The 27,561-nt window shown below is 42.8% G+C and overlaps 1 protein-coding gene across 1 annotated transcript in view; it reads right to left on the bottom strand.

Annotated features, from left to right (window-relative positions):
• Window positions 1-15,435, bottom strand: part of bmp7b (bone morphogenetic protein 7b) — a 46,905-nt gene extending 31,470 nt beyond the window's left edge. The window contains exon 1 of the mRNA XM_047380099.1: window positions 14,731-15,435. Within this exon, the coding sequence (XP_047236055.1) occupies window positions 14,731-15,130 (400 nt within the window). The 5' untranslated portion in view covers window positions 15,131-15,435. The remainder of the gene's footprint in view (window positions 1-14,730) is intronic.
• Between the last annotated feature and the right edge of the window lie 12,126 nt (window positions 15,436-27,561).

Here is a 27,561-nt window from a genome sequence, read left to right as displayed (position 1 = left end):
GAACATGAAAGTGAAGTTTAACATCTCCCATGGCCTGCACAGTCACCAGATCTAAATATTATTGAGCCACTTTGGGGTGTTTTGGAGGAGCGAGTCAGGAAACGTTTTCCTCCACCAGTATCACGTAGTGACCTGGCCACTATCCTGCAAGAAGAATGGCTTAAAATCCCTCTGACCACTGTGCAGGACTTGTATATGTCGTTCCCAAAACGAATTGCCACTGTATTGACCGCAAAAGGAGGCCCTACACCATACTAATAAATTATTGTGGTCTAAAACCAGGTGTTTCAGTTTCATTGTCCAACCCCTGTACATGCACAGTTGTTATCAGAACGAGTGCTGGACCTCTGTAGGAAAATTCTTGTCAGTGTGTGACTATCAAAATAGAAAACAAAAGGAGGAAGTTTTCCCAAAATTGCAAGGCAGTTACCAAATTCGTTACGTTAGTCACCAAAATAAATCTTACTGGATGCAGCAATCAGAATCAATACTACAGAATCACTAATAGGGTTAAGGTGGAAAATGAATAAATCAACATGTGGCATTTTAAAATACTAGGAGTTTGGTCTCTACCATCTCTGAAAATTTCCCATTTGTTATAAATCAAAATGATGAAAATCCCTTAGGGTTGACCTCTTTCATCTATCAGTCTCCCTTGCAGACACTTGCATACTAATAGAAACATATAGACCCAATATTCATGTATGCAATAGTTGGCAAAGACTGTCATAAAGTGTCCTTGATGTGCGCTAAGAACTAAAATTAAAAGAATCAAAGCTTTCTTTTTCAAGGACAGTGGGATAAACTATTTGAAATGGCATGTTGTTAAAATACTGGAGTGTTTCCTAAAATATCAGTATGTACGAAATGAGTGAGACTAAATGCTGAAAACTGACAAAAATTAATTCTTGGTGAAAATAACTGAATAAATGTAAGAAAAAGGATGTAATTACTTACTTATTAGTTTTTTTTTCTAGTTTGCTCCCTGTTTTAAATAATGTTCTACCCTGAATATCCTCCAGACTGAGTTATCCTGCATGAAGGAGGTGAATAACAAAATGCTGCCTGTGTAAAAAAGGTTGTACATTAGTGTGATGGCAACAACATAATTACATCTTCATCAGTCTTCATTGTGTTTTAAGATATAATGAGCTGCACAGCAGGAATGAAGAAGGAAAGAGTTTTTGGTGTCGAGCAGTGAGGCATCTCCAAGCACTAACACCACTGCAGCCATCTCCACTTCCTCCCGGATAAAACAACTCAGAGTCGCCATACCGCAGCCAGTCAGTTTTCCCCACTCACCCCCTCTTCCCCTCATCCCCTTGTTTTCATGTTCTTTAATTTAGAGGCCCCAGGAACCACACCCTCCTCAATGAGCCAAGCCAGCTCCTATTATAGACCTCAAGAAAACTCACGTGTCATGCACAGAAGGGAAAGCATTTTAAGATTTTCCCCTGCATCACAGTGCTGCACCTTGTGTGCACATGATGGGCATTTGAGCTTTGATTAAAAAATTTGCTCCTTCACAGCCTATTAACTTTGCTTTTCACAAATAAATATATGTAAAGGAAATACAAGGAAAAGGCAGCTACTTATTTTACCCAAATAAGTAGAGATCTGTCAGTCAATTCATATTTCCCTCTGTCACAGATGCAGTGTTTCATCACTTGTCATAAAACCACTTGTACACAGTCATTGCGTGGCTTTTGCAAGCTTTTATGTAAATGTTGGCACTTTCTGTGGAATCTGGTCAGTATAATAGCTTCCGCTATCCCAATCATCTGCTTGGCGACCTAACGCATACCCACAGTGCAGCTGGTGGCTGGGCAGGGTAGATGGCTCAAAATAGGGTTTAAACACTTGTAACTGCTTTGACGCCGAGGTGCACAAGCCTACACAACCCCACATAGAAGATGCAGAAAGTATAATAGTGGCCTACAAAGCATTCATACACCTTGAGGTTTTTACATTTTATCAATTTGTACCACTAACTTCAATGTATTTTATTTGGATGTCTATTAGTGACTATAGGGTATTAAAAACAACAATATTAGAGCAACGTGCTTGACATAGCATAAAGTCAGCAGCAACTTAAATAGTAAAGATCAAGTACAATATGACAATGGAGTAGGAGGTGTCTTTTTGGCTGCGCCCTTATTCAGGGGTCACCACGCCATGTCAGTACAGCTTGCACACAGACCTAGCAGAGTTTTTACACCAGATGACCTTCCTGAGGCAACTGGAATCGACCACACTACACCACGAAGGGGCTTATATACAATATGACAATAAAACAGTGAAAAATAACCAGTTAAAATATTTGCAAAACAATTTCATAAGTATGACAATAACTACAATGAAAGGTAAAATATTCTGCTAAACTGGAATGAACACAGATAAAATAGCTACTTTTTAAAAGACTCAGCTAATGATCATGATCAGCAGCTCTAAGAGGCAAAGGTATGTTGTTCCACAGGTTAGGCAACGCCACTAAGAAAGCTCCGCCACCTCTTAATAGCTCTACTAAAGATCATCCACCATAAGCGTGCAAAAGTTGTTTAATTTTCACTCATCTTGTCTGCAAGCGCATCTAAGCGTGTGACTTGTCTCATTCAACTCATGGTTCAGTTATTGGTTGGGAACGTTTTATCCAATGACTAAGTCCATTAGTTCAACACCTCAAAACTAATTCCTATTAAGATTGCAATCAAAATCTGTTGTACTGAGCACAGATTTTACATAAACCAACACGATTATAGCTGTGAGTCTTTTAGTGTATGTTTCTACCAGCTTTGTACATCTAAAAACAAAAAATAGTGCCCATTCTTCATTGCAAAGTAGCTCAAGCTCAGTCAGATTGGATAATGATGTATTTATGTCAAAACTTTGACTGGATCATTCTACCACATGGATATGATTCAATCTAAACCATTCCACTGTAGCTCTGGGTTTTTATTTAGCCTTGATTCCTTTGCAGCCTCTAACATATTTTTTTAATATGTTGTCCCAGTTATTACCACCATATACATACAGGAGCATCTAAAAAAATGGAATATTGTGAAAAAGTTTTATATTTTTAGTCACTCATTTCAGAAAGTGTTTATATAGATTTAATACACATTGCTTGTGGTTCTGCTGAGGTGTAATGGAAGCCCAGGTTGCTTTTACAGCAGCCTTTAGGTCATCTGCATTGTTGGGTCTAATGTCTCGCATCGTCCTCTTGACAATCCCCCATAGATTCTCTATGGAGTTCATGTCAGGTAGGTTTGCTGGCCAATCAAGCACATTAATACCCTGGTCCCTGAACTCCACACCTTGGTACCTTTGGCAGTGTGGGGTGGTAGCAAGTCCTGCTGGAAAATGAAATGAGCATCTCCATGAAGCTTGTCAGCAGAAGGAAAGGATTAAGTGCAAGTTCCCTAGTAGACGATTTTGTTGACTGTGGACTTCAGAAAAGACAGTGGACCAATACCAGTAGATGACATGGCTCCCCATATCATCTCTGATTGTGGACACTTCACACTGGACCTCAAGCAACTTGGAATCTATGCCTTTCAACTCTTCCTCCAGTCTCTGGGACATTGATTTCCAAATGAAATGCAAACTTTAATTTCATCTGAAAAGAAAACTTTGAATCACTGAGCAAAAGTCAAGTTTTTTTCTCCTTAGCCCAGGGTGAGACGCCTGTAGGCTATATGTAGGATACGTCTGTGGCTATTGTATTGGTACCCCCAAATTCTTGAATGTATTTTGCTTAATAATCTTCTCAAGGCTGCAATTTTCCCTGTTGTTGGTATGCCTTTTCCTACCACACTTTTTAATTCCATACAACTTTCCATTAATAGGCATGAATAGAGCTCTCTGTGAACAGTCACCAATGAGCTGTTGTGGATTACCCTCCTTGTGGATAGTGTCAATGACTGTCTTCTGGACATCTCTCAAGTCAGCAGTCTGCCCTTATGATTGTGTCGCCTACTGACCCAGACTGAGAGATCATTTAGAGGCTCAGGAAACGTTTGCAGGTGCTTTGAGTTATTTTAGCTGATTAGGGTGTGGCACCAGGAGTTTGAAAATGTTTACATTTTTCTAATTCTGAGACTCAATTTAGAGGTTTCATTATTGGTAAGTCATGATCATCAAAATAAAATAAATAGGGCTTGAAATATTTCACTCTATGAATCTTTATAACAATAAGAGTTTCACTTTCTGTAATGAGTAACAAAAATTATTGAACTTTTTCACCATATTCATATTTTTTTAGATGTACTTGGAATATTCTACTAGCTCTCATTAGCTCTGAAGATTTTCTCAGTTCCTCAGTTCCTGCACAAAATGATGCTGGCACCAACATTTTTCATGGTCTTGGTGGTATGGTCAGGGTGATGTTAGTTTTCTGCCAAACATAATTTGCATATACGTAGGTTAAAATGTTTGTTTTTAGTTTCATCTGACCAGAGCACCTTTTTCTAAATGTTTGCTGTACATGGTTTGAAGCAAACTCCATACAGGACTTCTTATGACTTCATTTAAACAATTGGTTGACAGCTGTCCCATCAACAGTTTTTTCACTTGAGCTGTGGATGTCTGATGCTTTCACAGAACAGCTATATTTATACTGACAATAAATTAAACACAGATTTGCTCTTTTTACTGATTACATGACTTCTGAAAACAACAAGTTGCAACTTTTTAGGGATATAAGAGTAAGATGGCTTGAACAGAAATGTAGATTTGTATTTGTCAAAACAAATTTGAAAACCATTTATCCTATTTTCCTACTTGGGAGTTACTTTGCATTAGGCTATCGCAGATGTTCCCACTGGAATACATTGAAGGTCTTGTTTGTAATGTAAAAGAATGTGAAAAAGGTCAGTGAATACTTTTCATTTCAAGGCAACTAAAAGCATCAAATAATTCCTTCTCTTGGCATTTTCTCTATTTTTGTCTCCATCTGCTCTTCCCACTTCATTCCTCCTTTCCCCTCTGCCCTACCAGTGCCCCAGTACCAAGCAAAGAACATTATATTTGTTATTGCTGCAGTGGAGCTATTGGTCCAAGGATCTCTGGCTGTGTTCTGGCCTACGTCTGCCCTCTGAGCTTCACTGCTTGGTACCCGCCGTCAGAGGATTGCAGGGGGAGTCTCAGATGCTGCTGTTCTCTGATAAGGCCTGGCCAAAGTAATCCACATGGTAAAATAAAAGTGGATATGTGGCTGCAAGTTATATTTATTCTCATATTTAGTGCAGTATCTATAGTCATTGTTTTCCATGAGCAAGTAGAGAGCCAGTTTATACTGATTGCTGTGAGAAGTTGGGGCTAACGCTTAAATAAAATAGAGATTTAGAAAAACAGAGTGAGTTTAATAGAAAAAAATTCGGATGAGCCCAACATTCCTGGCAGAAACGCAGGTCATTCCATCATTGAAGCAGAGCAAGAACGCCTGCCGCTTTGTACATCTGGGGTTTTTGACCACAGGCCACATTATCAAGTCCCACACGCAGTGTGTTTCATCATCTCTCCCAGCAAGTGACTTAACTTGGCCAAGCAGACAGACGCTGTGCACCGCCAGAAGTCATTCTGGGTTGCCTGTGTTTAACAGGTGAATCTGCTAGGTCATAAATAGAAAAATAAAAATTGTGATATTTCTGGATAGCCTGGTGTGTACTTTGTAAAGATGCCAAAAAATCATACAAGCTGAGACTCTTTTGATTGTGTTTTTGGTACAGTTGTTACAACCACAACTTGAATGTGTTTTATTGGGATCATTTTATGCTATAGACCAACTCAAGTTAGTGCATAATTGTGAAGTTTAAGGAAAATGACACAAAAATCGGAACCTTTACTTTAATACACTTAAATTAAACCCAGTGCAACCAAAACTATGACTCATTCTCAGCATAAATACAGCTGTTCTGTGAAACCATCATTGGTTTGTTAGAGAACAGTAGAGAACAAATAGCATCATGAAGACCAAAGAACACACCAAATAGTTTAGGTATAAAGTTTTGGAGACCTTTAAGTACGGTTTGGTTATAAAACAATATAACAAGCTGTGAGTAGTGAGATTCAGTGAGCTCACTGATCAAGCCATCATACAAAAACGGAAAGCGTGTGGCACGTTTGCAGACCTGACAAGACATGACCATTCACCTAAAATGGCTGAGCATTATATGGAGAGTCTAGGGACGTGGAATGTCACCTTGCTGGGGGGGAAGGAGCCTGAGCTTGTGCGGGAGGTCGAGAGATATCGACTAGAAATAGTCTGGCTAACCTCCACGCACAGCTTGGGCTCTGGAACCCATCTCCTCAAGAGGGGCCGGACTCTCTTCTACTCTGGAGTGGCCCGCGGGGAGAGGCGGCGGGCTGGTGTGGGTTTGCTTGTTGCCCCCCAGCTCAGCTGTCTTGTGTTGGGGTTTACCCCAGTGGATGAGAGGGTTGCATCCCTGCGCCTTCGGGTTGGGGATAGGTCTCTGACTGTCGTCTCGGCCTACAGGCCGAGTGGTAGTGCGGACTACCTGGCCTTCTTGGTGTTCCTGTCGGGGGGGCTGGATAGTGCCCCTCCTGGGGACTCCATTATTCTGCTGGGGGACTTCAACGCCCACGTGGGAAACGACAGTGACACCTGGAGAGGCGTGATCGGGAGGATGGCCTCCCCGATCTGATCTGGCGATCTGATCTGGCGGAGCCCTCGGCCAGGGATGTATTCAACTCCAACCTCCGGGAGAGCTTTGACCAGATCCCAGGGGATGTTGGAGACATAGAGTCCGAGTGGACCATGTTCTCCGCGTCTATTGTCGATGCTGCTGCCCATAGCTGTGGCCGTAAGGTCTGCGGTGCCTGTCGCAATCCCAGAACCCGTGGTGGACACCGGCAGTAAGGGACGCTGTCAAGCTGAAGAAGGAGTCCTATCAGCTGTGGTTGGCTTGTGGGACTCCTGAGGCGGCTGACGGGTACCATGAGGCCAAGCATGCTGCGGCCCGGGCTGTGGCACAGGCAAAAATTCGGGCCTAGGAGGAGTTTGGTGAGGCCATGGAGAAGGAGTACCAGTTGGCTTCGAAGCGATTCTGGCAAACCGTCCGGCACCTCAGGAGGGGGAAGCAGTTCTTCGCCAACACTGTTTATAGTGGGGGTGGGAGGCTGCTGACCTCGACTGAGGACATTATAGGGCGGTGGAAGGAGTACTTCGAGGATCTCCTGAATCCTGCCAACATGCATTCCCTGGTGGAAACAGAGGCTGGGCACTCGGGGTTGGACTCTTTCATCACCCATGTTGAAGTCATCGGGGTGGTTAAAAAGCTCCGTGGTGGCAAGGCTTCGGGGGTGGATGAGATTCGCCCTGAGTACTTCAAATCTCTGGATGTTGTGGGGCTGTCAGGGTTGACACGCCTCTTCAACATTGCGTGGCGGTCGGGGACAGTGCCTCTGGGCTGGCAGACTGGGGTGGTGGTCCCCGATCGGAGGGTGTGTTTCAACTACAGGGGGATTACACTCCTCAGCCTACCTGGTAAGGCTTACACCAGGGTATTGGAGAGGAGAGTCTGGCCGATAGTCGAAGGGCAGGGCTGCCCTTTGTCACCAAGGGCCGGAGGGGGTCTGGTTTGGGGACCAGTGGATTTCGTCTCTTCTTTTTGCAGATGACCTGGTCCTTCTGGCCACCTCTAGCCAAGACCTACAGCATGCGCTGTGGCGGTTCGCAGACGAGTGTGAAGCGGCTGGGATGAAGATCAGCTCCTCCAAGTCAGAGGCCATGGTACTCGACCGGAAAAGGGTGGCTTGTCCTCTTCAGGTTGGAGGGAAATTACTGCCTCAAGTGGAGAAGTTTAAGTATCTCTGGGTCTTGTTCACAAGTGAGGGAAGAATGGAGCGGGAGATCGACAGACGGATCGGTGCGGCTGCCGCTGTAATGGGGGCACTGTGCCGGTCCGTTTTGGTAAAGAGAGAGCTGAGCCGAAAAGCGAAGCTCTCGATATGTTCCTACCCTCACTTATGGCCATGAACTTTGGGTCATGACCGAAAGAACGAGATCCCGGATACAAGCAGCTGAAATGAGCTTCCTCCCTCCAGAGGGGCTCGGAGTAGAGCCGCTGCTCCTCCACATTGAGAGGAGCCAGTTGAGGTGTCTTGGGCATCTATACCGGATGCCTCCTGGTAGTTCCTCAGGAAGGTGTTCCAGGCACGTTCCACCGGGAGGAGGCCTAGGGGACGGCCCAGGACACGCTGGAGGGACTATGTCTCTCGGCTGGCCTGGGAACGCCTTGGGCTCCACCCGGAGGAGCTGGAAGAAGTGTCTGGGAAGAGGGACGTCTGGGTGTCTCTGCTGAATCTGCTGCCCCCGCGACCTGGTCCCGGATAAGCGGAAGACGACGAGTACGAGTACAAGTATATGGAGAGTCAGCCAAGAGGCACATGGCAACTCTTTAGGAGCTGCAAAAATCAATAGCTCAGGTAGGGGAATCTGTTGACAACACAACTATTAGCTGGCCACGAGCCTGGCTTTAATGGAAGAGTGGCAAGAAGAAAGTTACAGCCATCAGAAGTCCTGTTTAAGTTTGCAACAAAACATATATAGAGGACGCTGTACGCATCTGAAAGAAGTTGCTCTAATCAGGCGAAACAAGTATGCAAACCCATAAGTGTGACAGAAAATAACACTGCTCATTACCCTCCAAACCTAAATCTGATTGAGAATTTGTAGAAAGTCTTTAAAATTGTAGTTGATACATTCTACCATCCGATTCAAATGAGCTACATATACTTTGCAAAGATGAATGGATTAAATGTTTAGTCTCTGAACATACAAATTTGACAGCAGAAAAACTGTTACAGACATATCCCAAGAACTTGGCCTTAATGCTTTAAATCAGCCCTCGATGAGTAACTACCTGACGGGAAGATCAAGCTATCTGTACCAGCTGCGGTATTTCTCTGCTTCCCCACATTCCCTGTCCAGCAGCAATGAAAAGCATGCCTTCAATAACACTAATTAGCTACAGAGTAGTTGCTTTTGGCCCCCAAAAATTGAGCACTTCTCTACACTTGTATGCAAACTTGCACATACATGTTTTGACTCCCCTGAGGGCATAAACACAGAACATAAACAAACAGTTTCAATGACAAACTCCATGCACAGAGATAAAACGTGGCCTTCAGCACAGACCTCATCAGCCTTTGTTTTTTTCCCATTGTCCATGTGTGAGAAACTGCATCAGATATATTTTGATAAACTGCTTTTGGTTTAGAGATGGAAAGAAAATGATTAACACATTTATCAGCTTTTAAATAAGCTGACAGCAATTGATAAAATGATTTGAGCGAGAAAAAATGTTTGTGTGAATTTAGCAAGAGGCAATGAGAAACAAAGTCACAACCTTTCAAAAGAAGTGTGTGTGTATGAGCTTATGTATGTGAGTAGAGAGGTGGGGAGTGGAAAAACATACAAAAGAACTCGAGAAAGCGTTGAAATGTTTTATGTCTGGAAGCTCAAGAGGTGTAAACCTTTAGAGGTGAAGGCTAGAGCAGGAGGTTGGAGACTAAACACCACAGAACACTGCAGGGACCATATGATAACTAACTAATTAAAACTCAGAGGCCAGCGTCGACAATCAATACGGCTCGTTCAGGAGGGTGGGCAGGGGGAATGTGGTGTCAGATTGTCCTGTGTGTGAAAACAGCCTGGAAACTGGGCCAGACCTAGTGGTGGAGGGCGAGTCGAGGGGACTTGGACTCTGAAAAGATAAAGTTTCTCTGCACAGCTGCTTTGGCCTGCAGACAGAGAGAAACATCTGTATTAACCTCAGCACCACAGGCAGCATACTGTGCAGAGGAATGCAAGGATCAACAGAGAGAAGGGTGGAGAGAGGATGAAGGAGAGATATGAGCGTGTTGTTGATAAATATATTGAAGCTCTTCACTCTGGTGCGACTGCAGCATGACACACTGCTTCTCAGTTTGTAGTAAGAGGGTGAACTGGTGACAGAGTTCTCTCTCAGAGTCAAACCGCTAAATATCTGAACTAATTTACCAGTTTGACATTTCTTCCCTTCTCTGCTCTTCGAAATATTGCTCCTAAGCCATAGAACAAAGCAGAAAGAAATGCAAGACAACTGTTTGGCAGCAGGGATGGAAGCAGGCAGAGGGGGGTTGGATGGGGGAGGGCCAGGTGGTGCCCGATCAGGTCACAAAGGTAACACAGAGAGTATGAGTGTTGACACAGAGATCCTAAGACAAATCTCTCCCTTTTCTGGTCACTTCTCTTGCACATAAGCATGACCCTAGCATGGCTCAGTTCCATGAAACTGAAATCTGCAACATGATAACTTTGAGATAACATGCATAGTGGCAAAATTAAAGTATAAAAAATTCCAGATGAACTTTGTTTGTTGACTGTTTTTCAACCTGGGAGATAAATCCCATCTGGTGCTGATTATCAGCAGCAGAACACTAAACAATTAAAATGCTCCCTAGTAGCACATGTTTTCCAGTGGCTTGATATTTGTTAGTGATTTTAGGTGCTTTTCCTCTACAGCGCAACAGCAGTCTCAACTTTTGAACATCTCAGAGCACAGTTTGATTCATCATCCAATAATGACAAGAATATGACAGAACATCAAACCTATCAAAACATGAATACCCACCTAAACTGACAGGCCAGTCAAGCAAAGCACTAATCAGAGAAGCAACTTATGGTACCATTGTAACACTGAAGGGGCTGCAGAGATCTACAGGTGGGAGAATTTGTAGACAGGACAACTATTAGTGGTGCATGCTACAGATCTAGCCTATATGGAAGTGTGGTAAGAAGAAAGGTGTTGTTAAAAGGAATCAACAAGAAGTCAAATTTGCAGTTTACCACTGGCTATGTAGGAGACATGGCAAACATGTGGAAGATGAGATGCAAAAGCAAAAACCTGGGGAAAACATTTCAGAGGCTGCGAAAGATTTGAGACTGGGATGGAGGTTCACCACTCAGCAGGTAAGCAGGCCTAAATATACAGCATATTCAAAGCATATTCATGTAGAGTTACCAATTTAAAGTCCAGATCTGAATCAAATTGAGAATCTCCAACAAGACTTGAAACTTGGTGTTCGCAAATGTTCTCCCTTTAATCTGACTGAACGTTTTGTGAAGAAGAATGGGCAAAAATTGTCAGTCCCCAGATGTGCCAAGCTGATTGAAACATAGCAGCTGCAATTCAAGTGCTGATTGAGGGGGCTTTATACAAATACATGCCACACTTTGAATATCATTATTTTACCATTACTCTGCACTGCTTTGTGTTGATCTTTCACAGCTATTAGAGCTAATAAAATGTATTGAGGTTTGTGGTTGTAATGGGAGAAGGGATGTAACTACTTTTGCCAGACGCCGTACAATCCCACCTATGAACATATATAGTGGTTGAGGTTCTAATTTCAACATTAAGGCTTAACCCTTCTTGAAATGGTGTTATATCATTATTTTTGTGCTACAGTGTGTATGTTTTTCTATTTAGAGATGAAATATTGTAAATGTAATTTTAGCAAACATCAAAATCTAAGAGGTTTTACTTTGGGAAAGTGGGAGCGAAGAAGCTTGAAATGGATGTGACTGTCTGGATAATTCTGAATGTGCTAAAAGACATGACTGGATTTTTCTGAAGATGAAATAATATTGAGTAAAAGGTCTTCCCCTCATCTTTGATCAAATAAGACAAAACTGGGATATCCTGGATATCCGTTTTTTTTTTTACCTCTGATTTGCAGTGGAGCTGCATCATTCCAACTTTCAGTCATAGCTATCATCCATGTAGGGTTGCATGAGAAGAGGGAAAAACAAGGAAGCTGTGACTAACATATCTCGTGATAACATCTTACTGCAAAGGATCACATTACACACACACGCACACACATATTTTGCAGGCACAGGTGATGATTTTGCTGCTCTTTTAGTCATCCAGTATGCAAACAGCAGACCTCCAATAACAGTTCTTTCCTCTGATTAAGAAGGCCTAAATGTTTTCTTTTTAGGTTGGACTGTTTGTTTTTGTGCCAATAGGATGAGAAGGATCAGTAAGTATGAGTTCAACATGAGCTGATCTTTACAGGCCAAAGCTGTGGCCAAAAGCCACGGAAGTCATGGTTGGTTAAGGAGGAAATGCTTTTAATAGACAGTGGCCGAGGGCTATCGCTGCCAAAGACCAAAGGCACCACCGTAAATAATCACTGCAGGTACACAGACAGTTCCATGTTGTGTGGCCTGCTTCAGAGACCTGCATGTTGTGTTAACTCGTGCACGATCATGTCTGGCACACACCCAGTGCCTGGGTGACCTGTGTTTGCATGCAGCAGTGTGAATTCTGAATGCATTCTGTAAGTCATTTACACAGCTGGGTTTTAAACTCCAGTGACTCAGTAAAGAGGACGTCCCTGGCCTGGGGTCTGTCCCAAAAAACCCACACACACCCTTAACTGGCTCCTCTGGACTCACGACAGAGCTCCAACAAGCAAAAACAAAGAGGATCGAAAAGGGATAGCCAAAAATAAAGGTATATTAAGTCATTTGGTGGCTCTTGTGATGTGCTCTAGAACTTAAACATGGACAGAGGTCAATCTAAAACACTGGCCTTTGCTACAACCAGGGTGCAAAGTCAGACTCATGTACGTTGGCTTTGCAGATGCAGAGACGGGCAGAAGTTAACAGGCGTTTTTTGTATAAAAGCTGTGCCCGCTTAGCCCTCAGACAACCTAAATGAAAAAACAAAAGCCACAAAGTGCAAATGTGGAAACGAAGGAATTTAGAGAGGAAACAGTCAGTTTAATTGCCATCACTTTTTCTCTCTCTTTTTCTCTCATAACTATTTTCTCCTTCTCTCAAGTTCTCTCAAGTGAAAGGTAATGAAGGAATGAAAATAGGATCTTGCACAAATGTTTTATGATAATAACACAAACCACATCAATAAAACACATTAATATTTCCAGCATGTGACCGAATGCCATCACAAATAACCTCCTTGTGTCTAAATGAAAGACATGAACATGTGCCTTAAAGGCCTAATTTGGCCAAAGGTCATTTAAAATTAGATTAACTAGAAGATATAAAGACAGTAGTGTAACTTTCCTTTTGCAACTCTTTAACATAACACACATCTGTAAATCCCCTTGCTGATGGCAGCCATCTTTCAGAAGCCCTTGAACTGAGTTTATCTCTTGCCTTTTCTGCTCAAAAGCCTTCCTCTACCCCTTGAGCCTGCTGCAGCCTTGGCTCTCGACTTTGTGAGTCTCTGTGGTCAAATTCATCTGTGCTGCAGCCTGTTGAAAATAGTCACAATCCATCAGCTCCCACAGTAATTGCACATTGCAGTGGAGGGAACCAGTGTCACCTCCCTCTTTCTTGCCAAGACAGTTAAACAATGGTCTTTCCAGGATTGAATGCAAGAGAAAATCAAAAATGAAATGTTCATAGATAGATAGATAGATAGATAGATAGATAGATAGATAGATAGATAGATAGATAGATAGATAGATAGATAGATAGATAGATAGATAGATAGATAGATAGATAGATAGATAGATAGATAGATAGATAGATAGATAGATAGATAGATAGATAGATAGATAGATAGGCAATGGCAGCATCCTGCTATAGGGATGCTTTTCTTTAGCAAGGACAGGGAAGCTAGTGAGAATTGATAAGTAGATGGATGAAGCTAAGTACTATCTATTTGAGGCTGCAGAATACGAGACTGGAGCAGAGGTTCATCTTGCAACAGGACAATAACCACAATCATACATCCAAGCCACAAAAAATAGATCAATGAATATTACGGTGTTAGTCAAAGCCCAGATGTCCAAATGAGAATCTATTGTAAGACATGAACATTGATGTTCCCTGATGCTCAACCTCCAATCTGTCTGAGTTTAAGGGGAATAGGCTAAAATTTCAATAAGATGTGTTCAGACTAGCAGCTATTTCAGTGAAATGTGGCACAACGAAGTATTGATTCAGGGGGTAGGAATACAAATGCATGCCACATTATTTAGATTTTTATTTGTAAAATATTTTTAAAAGCCAGGTATGAATTTCCTTCCACAGCAATGCACTACTTTGTGTGGCTCCATCCAATAAAATTCCATTTGAAATAAATTGAAGCTGATGCCTCTAACAAGCCAATTATGACATGAGGCACTGTAAATAAAAAAAATAAAAAAACTAATTACTGATGTGAAGTGCAACTCACTCACAGGCAAACAAATATGAATAAACTAAGCTGAAATCACTGCTGACTGGAATTATTCTGATATCTTTGTTTCTACAGGGATGTCTCCAGATTAGAGTGAAAGGAGGACCTGGTTGTGCACTTTGAACCCATTCTTCTGTTGACTCATTTTTCAGATAAGGCCTGGCTGATATATTAGCTGCTGAGCTGCTCCCTCATCCGCAACTAAAGCACCTGGAAATTGTCGTTTTTCTCAGCTGTTTAACAAAGGGGTGCAGTGGAATTTGACTCTCCTGGTGTTAGCTGCGAAGTTGTGCTTTGGTTTTATAAACACAGTCATTGTGTGCGCGCACAGGTGTTACAACAGAAGAGTTCATAAGCTGCTTTTACGATGGCATAAAAAATTATCCTGATTCTGTTCTCACATTTGAATTTAAATGAAACACAGACGCATTTTGGAAAGTATTTTTGGTTGCTTATTATATATATATATAAGAAAAGAGACTGGAACGTTTGAAGAACTGGAGGAGCCTACCTAAATTCACAAAGCTCATGACCATGTCAGCGTCATTCAAGAAGTTATTGTCTTGCAGGCTGGCAATCGGTGGGCCCTGGGTTGTGAAGATGGGTTTGTAAGGGTAAGAGTATCTATTCTCGTCCCCATCCGTTGACATCGCGTTGTACAGGTCCAGCATGAACATCGGGGCAGCGTTGTGCTTCCCGTGGAGGTGAGGTCGCGGCCGGTGCGGCAGTCCTAAGATCGACAGGATCTCCCGCTGCATCTCCTTCCGCTCCTGGCTCTTCAGCCGGCGGTGGATAAAACTGGAGTGGAACTCATTGTCCAAAGTGAAGTTCGTAAAGGTTGTATCCGCCAGGACGCAGTAGCTCCAGACCAAAAGCAAAACGGGCGCACGTCTGTCCAGAATATGTGCCATGGCGCTCTCCGTGCGTAATTGCGCCAAGATCGGTTCGCCGAAACTCTAAAAAATAGATGTGGAATTCTTGACAGCAAGGCAGCCCAGTGATCAGTATTCAAAAATCACTTACATGCCCTCATGTTGAGGGGAAGCACGTCTAAGTTATGCATCAACTCAACTGAAAAGTCCTTTGATTGATCACTTCTCTGGGTGGAATCGCGTGCCCCTCGGTCCTCATTCAAACCTTTGCGGTCAAAAGTTGCCAAATGCGGTGCAGCTTGCAACTGCGGAGTGGAGGCTGCGAGCGCACGCATTTCACTGAGCAAGTTGTAAGAAGGCGCTAAGCGCTGGGAGGAGTGCAAGAGGGAGGGAAAGGGCGACAGTGAGGGCGCATATGCTCAGGCTCTCTGAAGAGAGCGAGTTTGGCTTTGTTGCCAGTTGAAAACGGCTCCAGGCGACACGTGCAAAATAAAACACCGAACACTGAAGATGGGATCTGTGTTATGATGCTTCAGTATGAATTGTTACATTCCCTCATTTTGTTTGCAATGATTCAATAATAACAAATGTAAAACTGGTTATTTTAGTTTGTTAAGGCTGACTGCGTGGATGAAAAACACAAATCATAGAAGAGAGTGATTATTTGAGTTTTATCAGGGAATACTTCAGTACCGTGGGAGCCGTTGCAACATGCAGTTGCAGCCCTCCCTAATCTGCAGGTGCGCTGTCTAAATACAAGGGGTCATGTGGGTCTGAGCCCAGGCTTTAAAGCCTGCTGTCCTTTGATGTCAAAAAGGTACAGCTACAACCAGAGCCAGCCCAAAGATATATGCAAACACTGCGGCTGCTTATGGAGGTAAATTTGTCTCAATATTATTCAATCAAAAAAAAAAACTAATCAAAACAAAAAAATAAATTGTGGTCAAAACTTTTGGATTATTCAATAAATAAAAAAAACTAATCTTAACCAAAAAATATTAAGTTGTGATCAAAACTTTCAGAGTTGTAACAAATTTTCTTTTTAATGGAATATTTTTTTTGGGGGGGGGAGAAAAGAATTAGTTTGAAAAAACGTTTTTTGATTAAAATGACTAATTTTAGGCGACAACACAATCTCTTCAGATTATATTAGAGGGTCATCTATATTATAACCAGAATTAGTATTTCATAATTTCACTGTAGGTTTCTGGAGAAATACACAACTACCCCAACAGAGTACCACAAACGCTTCTTTTTGGTGAGGTCGATGAGGTCCTGTGGGAAGTGGTCTGGACAACTTAAAGTGCAAGAGCATTCAGATCTACTCTGACCTCTCCTGGACTGGAAACGCCCCTCGCCTGTTGAAGAAGGTACAACAACAGCTCTTCTTCATCAGGACATGAAAACAGACTGTTCTTTCTCCTCAGCTGCTTACAAATGTCTACAGGGCCACGGTGGAAAGCGTTCTGTGTCTCAGCAGTGTAGTGTGGGAATTGCACAGGAGAGGAAATAAGTATCACAGGTGGTGAGGACAGCACACAGGATTATTTCTCATCATGAGAAAATATGAGTCATTTTAATCAAAAAAAGTTTTTTCAAACAATTTTTTTTTCTCCCCAAAATAAAATATTCCATTAAAAAAAAATAAAAAATGTTACAACCCTGAACGTTTTGATCACAACTTAATATTTTTTGATTGAGATTAGTTTTTCTTGATTGAGATTAGTTTTTTGTTTGATTGAATAATATTGAGACAAATTCATCTCCATAGCTGCTTAGGGCCGACTGCTGGTGTGGGAGTCTCAAGTTCCAATTTAGTAGGTTATGCAATGTGCTATTTGTTTAACAAATAATTTAAAGTGGCTATTGTCATGCAACACGCCAGGCAACGCGGGTTTTTTTTTTCAATAGACTATTTAATTATTTGTTGGCTCAATATTGAATTGTAATGACAAGTTAGCCAGTAGCCCTGTGGAACATGAGGGGCTCATGCTGCATCATGTTTGTACTAAGAAGTAAGATTGTTCATGTGTCTGTTAAAAACACACAACATCCCCCTGAAGTATGAATTCTGACTGGGGAAGTTGGAGGTCAGGAAGCAGCCCTGGAATTTAGTATCCAATGTGGCTGCTGGTCATGTAAAACACAGTGAAAGTTGCAGATTTGAACTGCTTTTTAGCCCTTTTGACACTTTGCATCCTTCTGGTGTTAAACCACCATTTGCATTATTTTTGCATTAGTGTTTGAAAATGGAGACATCCTTTGGGTAGCGGTGACTGCTCTAGAATAGATTAGAATAGAATAGAATAGAATAGAATAGAATAGAATAGAATTCATCCCCGAGGGGAGATGACATTGTTTCAGTAGATCAACATAAAAATCATAAAAACAACAACCTACACTTTCAGTCATCCACAACACTATATAACATAGACAGCACAAAGTTGAATACATTTAAAAAAAACTTTAAAAAATGGAGCTCTAAGTTACATTATTTTTAATCTTCCTGTGTATTTGCATTTGCATGTGTTTGCATGCCCATTAAAACTGTGTATTTGTGTGTTTGCATGTAATTAACATCCAAGACTGTGCCTCTAATGGCACCCTCGGAGATTTGCTCTCTCATTTTCAGACACAAATTATTACCATACACCAACCACTCCACTATCTTCGGACCCCCTGCCTGCACTTAGGATCTCAGAGGAAGATGTAAAAAGGCTCTTTCAGCACCTGAAAACAAAGAAGGCCTCAGGACCTGATAATGTCTCCCCATCATGTCTGAAAGCCTGCGCAGAATAACTGGCACCCATCTTCACTGAGTTTTTCAACAAGTCACTGGAGCTGTGTGAAGTTCCCTCTTGCTTTAAACGCTCCACCATCATCCCAGTACCTAAGAAACCCACCATCACAGGATTAAATGACTACAGGCCTGTCACCCTGACGTCTGTGGTCATGAAATCCTTTGAGCGACTGGTCTTGAAGCACCTGAAGGACATCACAGGCCCCCTGCTGGACCCCCTGCAGTTTGCCTATTGGGCAAACAGGTCGGCAGATGATGCAGTCAACTTGGGACTACACTTCATCCTGTAATACCTCGACCAACCAGGGATGTACGCCAGGATCCTGTTTGTGGACAGCTCGGCCTTCAACAATATCAATCCAGACATCCTCCACCAGAAGCTCACCCAGCTGAAAGTCCCAGCCGCACCTGTCAGTGGATCAACAGCTTTCTGAAGGACCTGCAGGAGCAGGTGAGGCTGGGGAGCTTACCAAAAAATATACATGTATCCTCACTGAGAGCAAAGTGTACTAGAGTCATATTCCTTGTTCGTCTGAACAAACTTAAAGCTGATTCTGATTCTGATGTATGGCTAAATTCAATATATGGAGTTTCTCAGAGCTCAGTTGCTCTAAAAAAACAGTTGTCAAAGGTTTGGAGTTAAGACGTTTTTTGGCTCCTGCCTGCTAGGTGATGTTTATAACATTAAAGTTAGACTTCAATAATACAGTAAGAAAAGCTGTCCAACATTTTAAACTCTGATTTCCAACATAGAAAGGAAAAAAAGGAGGCAGAGCAAAGTATTCATACCCCGTGACCTTTATAGCCTCAAACTTCAAGATATTTTATTGGCAATTTATATGATGGATCGTCACAAAGTAGAGAGTAATTGTAAAGCAAAAGGAATTTGGCTTTCTAAATTCTAATTCAAATAAAAATCTGGAGAGTGTGATGTACATATGTACTCAGCTCTGCTGGGTCAATAATTTTTTCAACTAACTTTTGCTGCAGCTGCTGCTGTAATTTTTCAGGACATGTCTCCAGCCTTGCATGTTCAGAGACTGAATTAGTTTACTTGTCAGATTGGAGGGCATCTGTAAACAGAGATATGCATGTCTTATCATAAATTATAGATATTACTTTGACTAGGCAGTTCTAACACAAGTAGATACTTTGAACTAAAACATCCTATTGTAGCTCAGGCTGTGTGCTTAGGGTAGTTGTTCTGCTGTAAGGAGAATATCCTCCCCAGTCTCCTCTAACAGAGATTCTTCGAGGGATTGACACATATTTGTCCCCACTCCATCTTTCCAATTACTCTGAAAAGCTTCCCTGTCCCTGCTGAGGAAGAACATTCCTACAACATGATGCTGCCATTACTATGTGCCACAGTTAGTTTTACTCCTATCTGCGTTTTTAACGCAGGTTCAGTTTTTGAGTACACAACTAAAAGTCCAGCCAACACATTCTCTCACCAGAGGTGTGGGTTTCTGCAGCTCTTCCAGGGTACCATGGGTCTTTTCACTGCTTCTCACATTAATGCTTTCCTTCCCTGGCCTTTTAGTTTAAGTGGATAGCCATGTCTTGGTAGGTTTGCAGTTTTGCCAAACTCGCTGCTTTAAACTTCTCTACAACTTTCTCCCTCACATTTCTGCTGTATTCCTTGGTCTTCATGATGCTTGTTCACTGATGTTCTCTAACAAACCTCAGAGGCCTTCACAGATCCGTTTTATTTATACGGAAATTAAAGTGCACACAGATGAGCTCCATTTACTAATAAGTCACATATGAAGACAAATGTTTGCACTGGTCTTAGTATCTGAGTAACAAGGATGAACACACCAAAATTGTCATATTTTTTATTAGTAAAAAACAAAAGTTATTTTTAAAGTGACGTAATTCTGTGCTATATTTGTGCCAGAGTTTTACACAAAATGCCCAAAATGTTGAAGCTTGTGTTTCTAAAATGACAAAATGTAAAAATGTTTAAAGGATATGAATTGTAATACAGTGTAGCTCACCTTCCTGCCCCTTTAATGTGGTTGTTCTGGTCTTCAAAAGCACTCTTCTCTGCTTTTTCCAATGACATTGTTTCAAGCATTTCACATCCTGCCACTGCTTCTTCTGCATACCAGATCCTCCATTTGATTTTAGAAGGGCTCTCAACAGTGACTTGTAAACATTTCTATCCAGTGCTCAGACAGATCCAGTTAATGGCTGCAGGTGTTTACAATACAGCAGCTTCTGACTGGGAACTTAAGGTCCTGCATAAAAATCCACATCTTCAACTCATCATCAATTTCTTTCTCTTTTCTCCCAGTGTGTGATTCTTCTGCTTTATTTTCTGTGCTGTAGGGTTGATGAGGTCAAATCCCCTCCAATAGCTCCTCAATTTGTGCCCAGAAAGGGGCAGACAATTCTGTACAGCACAAAAGGAACAGACCCCCTTTTGTTTAGTCCTTCGAGGGCCCGGTGACAGTCCCTGTAAACAGTGGGCACAAGCTGAGGCCAACCAGGGTGAGTTGCACGGAGAGGCCTTTGACAAGGGGAATTAAAGCGGAAAGGCAGAACAAATTGTGTTTGAAAGTTCTGTCACTGAGACACATCGGATAAAGCTGTTGGAAGAATGACCATGATTTTTCTTAAGTAAGTCACATTAAATGAAGCAAGCAAGAGTAACAGAGATGTGCAGTGATGTCAGAACGAGCACTTTAATGCAATTAAATTAATTAGTGAAAAAAAACAAGCCAAAAAGCTATAGCGACAAATCTGAGGAGACCAATTCAGGCCAAATGGTGAAGCAGTTAAAAACCTAAATGCTGGTTTCATGCTGCTTGGAAGAGACGTTAGGCAGTTGTGACCCACTATTAGGTCAAAAATTGTGACCCAGTTTGTTGGGTTACACAAGAGACTAGAAATTTGCATCATCATTTCATAAACTGCAATTTTAAGATATATAAAGACCTACATTTGACTTCTGCACCAAAGAATCAGAATCAGAATCAGAAAAGCTTTATTGCCAAGTACGTTTTTGGACATACAAGGAATTTGTTTTGGCGTAGTCAGTGCAATACAATACAAATTAAACAGTATAAACATATCTACAATATAATATAAATATAAATATAAATGCAGCACCTTTAAATTTCCTTCACAGCATGACAATAAAAAATATAAATATTATGTTCTCTTTTAGTCAGACTTCAATAAAGCTCTTCCTTTGGATTAAATAAAGAATGGTGAGATGGTAAATTACCACATGCTGTCCATTTGTTGTGTTAATCACTTTAGTTCATAATAAAAACTATCTGTTTGATTCTGGGTTTCTATTTGTTTTATTTCTCCTCCCACACCGTGGAAGTGAAAGAAGGCTGGCTCTGTGCTGGGGGACACCTCTACAATGTCTGGAAATCAATTTTTGAAAGAAAAATGTTTCATAAAATGAAGAACATTATGGAGAACCCTGAGCACTGTCATACAACAACATAGTGTCTTCAGTCAGAGGCTTCTTCAGATCTGCTGTAAGACAGACCGCTACAAGAGATCCTTCCTGCCCATAGCCATCACCATCTACAACAGCTCTTTGAAGAAATCTGCACAATATGAGCTATAACAATATTTAATTCCTTTTGGGACTAACATTTATTTGATTGAACATTAGGTTATAAGGCCCCTCTAACTTGGTATCAGGTTTTATTTTGTGGGTGTATAGTTGTCTGTTCTTTGTGTCTAAGTGTTGGATTGTTCTGAGTGTGCCCCAATTCTTGCCCACTGACTGTTTGAAATTGGTTCCCATCCACAAGCCAGAATGTTTTTTGAAGATGAACCATACAATTTAAACCTAACATTCTTAGGCATTTTTTCTGCCTATTTTTACAAAAAACGTAATCCAGTATGCTGAATCAAAATTTACAACCCAACCCTAATGTGTCAAGTCAACACAGGCAATGATATGACCTAGGACTGGGTTAGTAAATGAGATTGGATTGTTTTCAGCCCAGCAGTTTTAAAGGTGTAGGAGGCATTTGCCACAATAAAAGAGTTGCACTTTTAGAGTTTATAACTAAGATCACAAGATTCTTATACCTCTTCTACTTATTTAATCAGGTTTTTTTTTATGTAATACAAAATCTTTATTTAGTCCACAGCATTTCAACTACACTTTAACATTTCTCCTTGTCATCTGGCACAGTTTGAGCAGCAACTCCTCTCTGCACTCCAACAGGTTGGAGCATGATACAAAGCTCCAAAGAAGACCACACAGAAGTTCAGTAAAACCTCCCCGGAAACTCTATAACACTCATGTAACATTGTCATCTGTTCATCACATTGTTCACTCTTTTGCTTTCTTTTAATCTTTTGTTGAAGTTCAAGTGCATTGCAAGAGTTGGTGTTCTTCCTGTGTGCTTGGTTAACTCTGTTTAGGAGCTCAAAGCATGTGGTCAGAGGTCATATTAATATTTATTTCATGTGTTGCCTCAGAGAGCAGCAGGCAGTAGTCCTTTGAAGATCTGTGGCAGCAGAGAGCCGGATGAGGTTTGGGGAAGTGGGTCTGTAGAGTAAATCTATCTTTTTGAAAAAAAGTCTTAAAAGGTTGCAATGTGGGGTCGACTGCAAGGACACGATATGGTGAAGGCACACGTTCTGTTTTTTCCTCTTCACCCATTTCAATCTGCCTGTCCGTTCCTCATGGTTTTTGGTCTAACCCCAACGTGTGCAGTGCACAAGCTGATGGCCTGTTAGAACAGCCTAACCAGGTGGAGCTGAGCTATTGCGAATGTTCCCCTTCTGTTGTCTCGCACTTCCAGGGGCCTCATGAACATATGAGGCGCAGCTGTGAGACAAGCAGACAAAAAAAAAGAAAAAGAGAGTGGGTGGGTAAAAGAAACAGCTTTGAAACAGTTCATTTTATGAAGCGCATTTAGGGTTTGAGTATGATAACATTTAAAGCCTGACACATGAGAAAATAAGAACATATTGATGTGTTTTTGGATAGGTTTATGTGTAATATCCACTGGATTTCTAATCTCTTGTTTTTTAATTGATATAAAATGTCATAATCATGTATTTGTTCATGTATTATTCCCAACCAAAAGGAAATGGATTGCATGAGTTAAAAAAAAAACATGGCTGACGTACAGAAAAACAACTACTGAGTTTTTGGATGCTATATCTTACGAAATAAAGTACAGTACCTGATATATACATTTACACTACATATTTTCTGTAAAATATTTAATGACATTCTAACAAATCTTTGCAAGCACACCTTTCATGCAGCAAGAAAGTTATCAAAAGCACAGAAAGTAAGATCTCTGAAAGACTCAAAAACTACAAAATTCCAGTATTGGAGTGGCCCAGTTAAAGTCTAGACCTAGACTTGATTGAAATGCTGTGACATAACCTTAAAAAGACCATTGAGGCCCAACCCTCTACTGTTGCTGAGGTTCTTACAGTTCTGCAATGAAGAGTGGCTCAAAATTCTGTCGCAGCCATGTGATTGCCAGTTACCACAAATGCTTGATGGCAGTAGTTACTGCCAGACATTAGGTTTAGTGGGCAATTATGTGTTCTCAGAGGATATGATTGGATAGCTTTTTACCCTTAAAGAATAAAAATCATAATGTAAAAACTGCATTTTTTTTTTTTTTTTTTTTGCTTTTGAATTAACTAGAAAGCAAAAACAGTTGAAATGTGTAATTAGGGAAATATCTTTATAAAGTACAGTATCCTAAAACTTGAAATGAACAGTGACAGGAGCTGGCAACTGCTACTCAATACTAGTCTTCACATGAGGTCTATTTTATTAGGTTGGAATTGCCGTAACAAATGGGTTTCATCACATGTCAAAATAAGCTGTCAGGATTTTCTGGTAAGAAATACAATATTACGTTAATTGAAACGCTGCACCTTGCAGGTCTCTTTGCCATCACTCACTACCTGCTTTCGCCTGTATGAGATATGTCCTGTCAGCTCTGTGTTTGTCTGCAACTGGATATGGCACTTGGGAACACCGGAGTAGCTTGGATCTGATATATAGCACTCAGCAGTCCAGCCAGACCCATCAGTAATAGCTGCTGGTGCTGACAGTCAGAGATACCATTTTAGTTAAGCTTTCCCTTAATGTCAGGCTTAGTTGCGCTTATCCCATTGCAGGATGTTATCATTCAGGCACGCTGTCACTTGTGTCATCAGGTTCGACAGTTAGTCGGCCTCCTAACCCAGCCACATACTTATCAGCATCCATTACTGAGCTGCCTGGGCATGATAAAAGTCCAGCTAGTTTATTACAGCTCTGGGCTGTGGTCCCATTAAGATTCCTCCATGTTTAGTGAGAGGCCTTGCCCCTTGACTCTTGCTCTCATCACTCCATAAGGCTATGTTGATCTGTTAGTCACTATGGACACTGGGTGATCTGTTAGCTCCTCTTTTGGGGATAGTGGTCATTAAAGAGAGGGCTGCATGGCAAAAGTGACCAAGGCTGATGAGAACCAGACAAATGGGAGACCCAAAAGTATACTGTGTGTGTGTTTGGAGTGGGGGGCAATGGAGCAGGAGGTGGACGTGCTGAACTATGTGGATTGTGAAAGGAGGGCAGCTCTGTTTTCTATTTGTGAGGATTAGGTTGACAGATCTGTATTTAGTTTCTATGGGCCTCTAGCTGCAGTTAATCCCCCTCACCTGCAAAGAGTGCCCCCCACCCCTCCTTCCACCGAGCCCTTTTCTTTCCTCTGACCCTGCAGCCCCCTACTTCCCCCTGAGTTCCCTCCTCTTGCACAGCACAAACACTCATCCCGAGACATGCATATGACTCGTTGCACTCTGTCTCCTCGGGTTAAGGCCTCACACTCGACTCAAATCTCTCCCTGGCCAAAGGAACAGCAGGGTTCTCTGGGTTTTCTGGAAAAGATGAAAAAGTACTCTGGCAACATGCGGTCTTCCACATATAAAGATTGTTTTCATCTTGAGTGATGGGCTGCTCATCATCACTAAAAGATAGCAATTACAAAGAAATTAAGAGCCATTACTACGGAAGCAGCCTGTCACAGCCACTCAGGGGAAAGGGAAACCTTCAGAAAGTAACTAGGAAATATTCAGGGTCAGGTCAGGGGCTATGGACCCCATCTTTTTAGATCTTGGTTAACACGCTCTCTGACCAGGCCTTCACACTGTGAAAGAAAGACAACAGTGCCACTGCAAACACACACAGCATGCCTACTAACAGCTCCAAAAGCTGAGGACACTGGATAACCTAATATTCAGTGGAGTACATTTTCAAATTTTACGAAATAAGCAACATAATTGCTAAATGATGCAACAAAGAAACAGATTTTAGGGGTTGTTTATCATAGCAAACATTAATATTTTTGCATTTTATTAAAGTACTCGTACTCGTACTCGTACTCGTCGTCTTCCGCTTTATCCGGGACCGGGTCGCAGGGGCAGCAGACTCAGCAGAGACGCCCAGACGTCACTCTCCCCAGACACCTCCTCCAGCTCCTCCGGAGGGAGCCCAAGGCGTTCCCAGGCCAGCCGAGAGACATAGTCCCTCCAGCGTGTCCTGGGCCGTCCCCTGTGCCTCCTTCCGGTGGGACGTGCCTGGAACACCTCCCGAGGAAGGCATCCAGGAGGCATCCGGTATAGATGCCCGAGCCACCTCAACTGGCTCCTCTCGATGTGGAAGAGCAGCGGCTCTACTCCGAGCCCCTCCCGGATGGCTGAGTTCCTCATCCTATCTCTAAGGGAGTGCCCGGCCACCCTACGGAGGAAGCTCATTTCCGCCGCTTGTATCCGGGATCTCGTTCTTTCCTACCCTCATGGCCATAGGTGAGGGTAGGAACATAGACCGACCGGTAAATCGAGAGCTTCGCTTTTCGGCTCAGCTCTCTCTTCACCACAACGGACCGGCACAGTGCCCCCATTACAGCGGCAGCCGCACCAATCCGTCTGTCGATCTCCTGCTCCATTCTTCCCTCACTTGTGAACAAGACCCCGAGATACTTAAACTCCTCCACTTGAGGCAGGAATTCCCCTCCAACCTGAAGAGGACAAGTCACCCTTTTCCGGTCGAGAACCATGGCCTCGGACTTGGAGGAGCTGATCTTCATCCCAGCCGCTTCACACTCGGCTGCAAACTGCCCCAGTGCATGCTGTAGATCTTGGCTAGAGGGGGCCAGTAGGACCACGTCATCTGCAAAAAGAAGAGACAAAATCCTCTGGTCCCCAAACCAGACCCCCTCCGGCCCTTCGCTGCGCTTAGAAATCCTGTCCATAAAAGTTATGAACAGGACCGGTGACAAACGGCAGCCCTGCCGGAGTCCAACATGCACCGGGAACAGGTCCGACTTAGTGCCGGCAATGCGAACCAAACTTCTGCTCCGCTTGTACAGAGATCAGATGGCCCCTAGTAAAGGGCCCCCGATTTCATACTCCTGGAGCACCCCCCACAGGGCATCACAAGGGACACAGTCGAATGCTTTCTCTAGGTCCACAAAACACATGTGGACCGGTTGGGCAAACTCCCATGAACCCTCGATTACCCTGTAGAGGATATAGAGCTGGTCCAGTGTTCCACGGCCAGGACAAAAACCACACTGCTCCTCCTGAAGCCGGGGTTCGACTATCGGCTGGACTCTCCTCTCCAATACCCTGTCGTAGGCCTTACCAGGGAGGCTGAGGAGTGTGATCCCCCTGTAGTTGGAACACACCCTCCGGTCACCCTTCTTATGTAGGGGGACCACCACCCCAGTCTGCCAATCCAAAGGCACTGTCCCCGACCGCCACGCAATGTTGAAGAGGCGTGTCAACCATGACAGCCCCACAACATCCAAAGACTTGAGGTACTCAGGGCGGATCTCATCCAACCCCGAAGCCCACCTCGGTGACTTCAGCCTGGGTGATGAAAGAGTCCAACCCCGAGTCCCCAGCCTCTGTTTCCACCAGGGAATGCGTGATGGCAGGATTGAGGAGATCCTCGAAGTACTCCCCAGTCAAGGTCAGCAGCTCCCCACCCCCACTGTAAACAGTGTTGGCGAAGCACTGCTTCCCCCTCCTGAGGCGCCGGACGGTTTGCCAGAATCGCTTCGGGGCCAACCGGTAGTCCTTCTCCATGGCCTCACCGAACTCTTCCCAGGTCCGAGTTTTTGCCTCTGCCACCGCCCGGGCTGCGGCACGCTTGGCCCCACGGTACCCGTCAGCCGCCTCAGGAGTCCCACAAGCCAACCACTGCCGATAGGACTCCTTCTTCAGCTTGACTCCTTACTGCCGGTGTCCACCACCGGGTTCGGGGATTGCCGCCACGACAGGCACCGCAGACGACAATAGATGCGGAGAACATGGTTTATTAAAGTAATTTTATTTTTTGGGACTTAGAGCAACTCAAAGAGGGTATTATAACATATTATCAAATCCTATAACACATGCTGTTATTTCATTTAAAACAATTATGCTTAAAAATACATTCCAAATGTCCAAGACGAAACAATAGTCATGTCCTTATGGACTCTTACTGCAACAAAACAAGCCCCCACCCAGGTCCTTCTGAAATCAACACAAAAACACACAAACAGAAGGACGAGCACATTCAGCAGACACACCTTAGACAAGTAGCAGCAGGCTTGGATAGAGTGTCTCATAACTGAGGCCCGCAGAGGGTGCTGATGGGAATTTTTCTTAATACTAGCCAATGTTG

Source organism: Girardinichthys multiradiatus, chromosome 1, assembly GCF_021462225.1.
Source record: "Girardinichthys multiradiatus isolate DD_20200921_A chromosome 1, DD_fGirMul_XY1, whole genome shotgun sequence".
In the NCBI taxonomy this organism is placed as follows: Eukaryota; Metazoa; Chordata; class Actinopteri; order Cyprinodontiformes; family Goodeidae; genus Girardinichthys; species Girardinichthys multiradiatus.
Note: the sequence above shows the minus strand (reverse complement) of the source record. Positions and strands in the feature narration are given on the sequence as shown.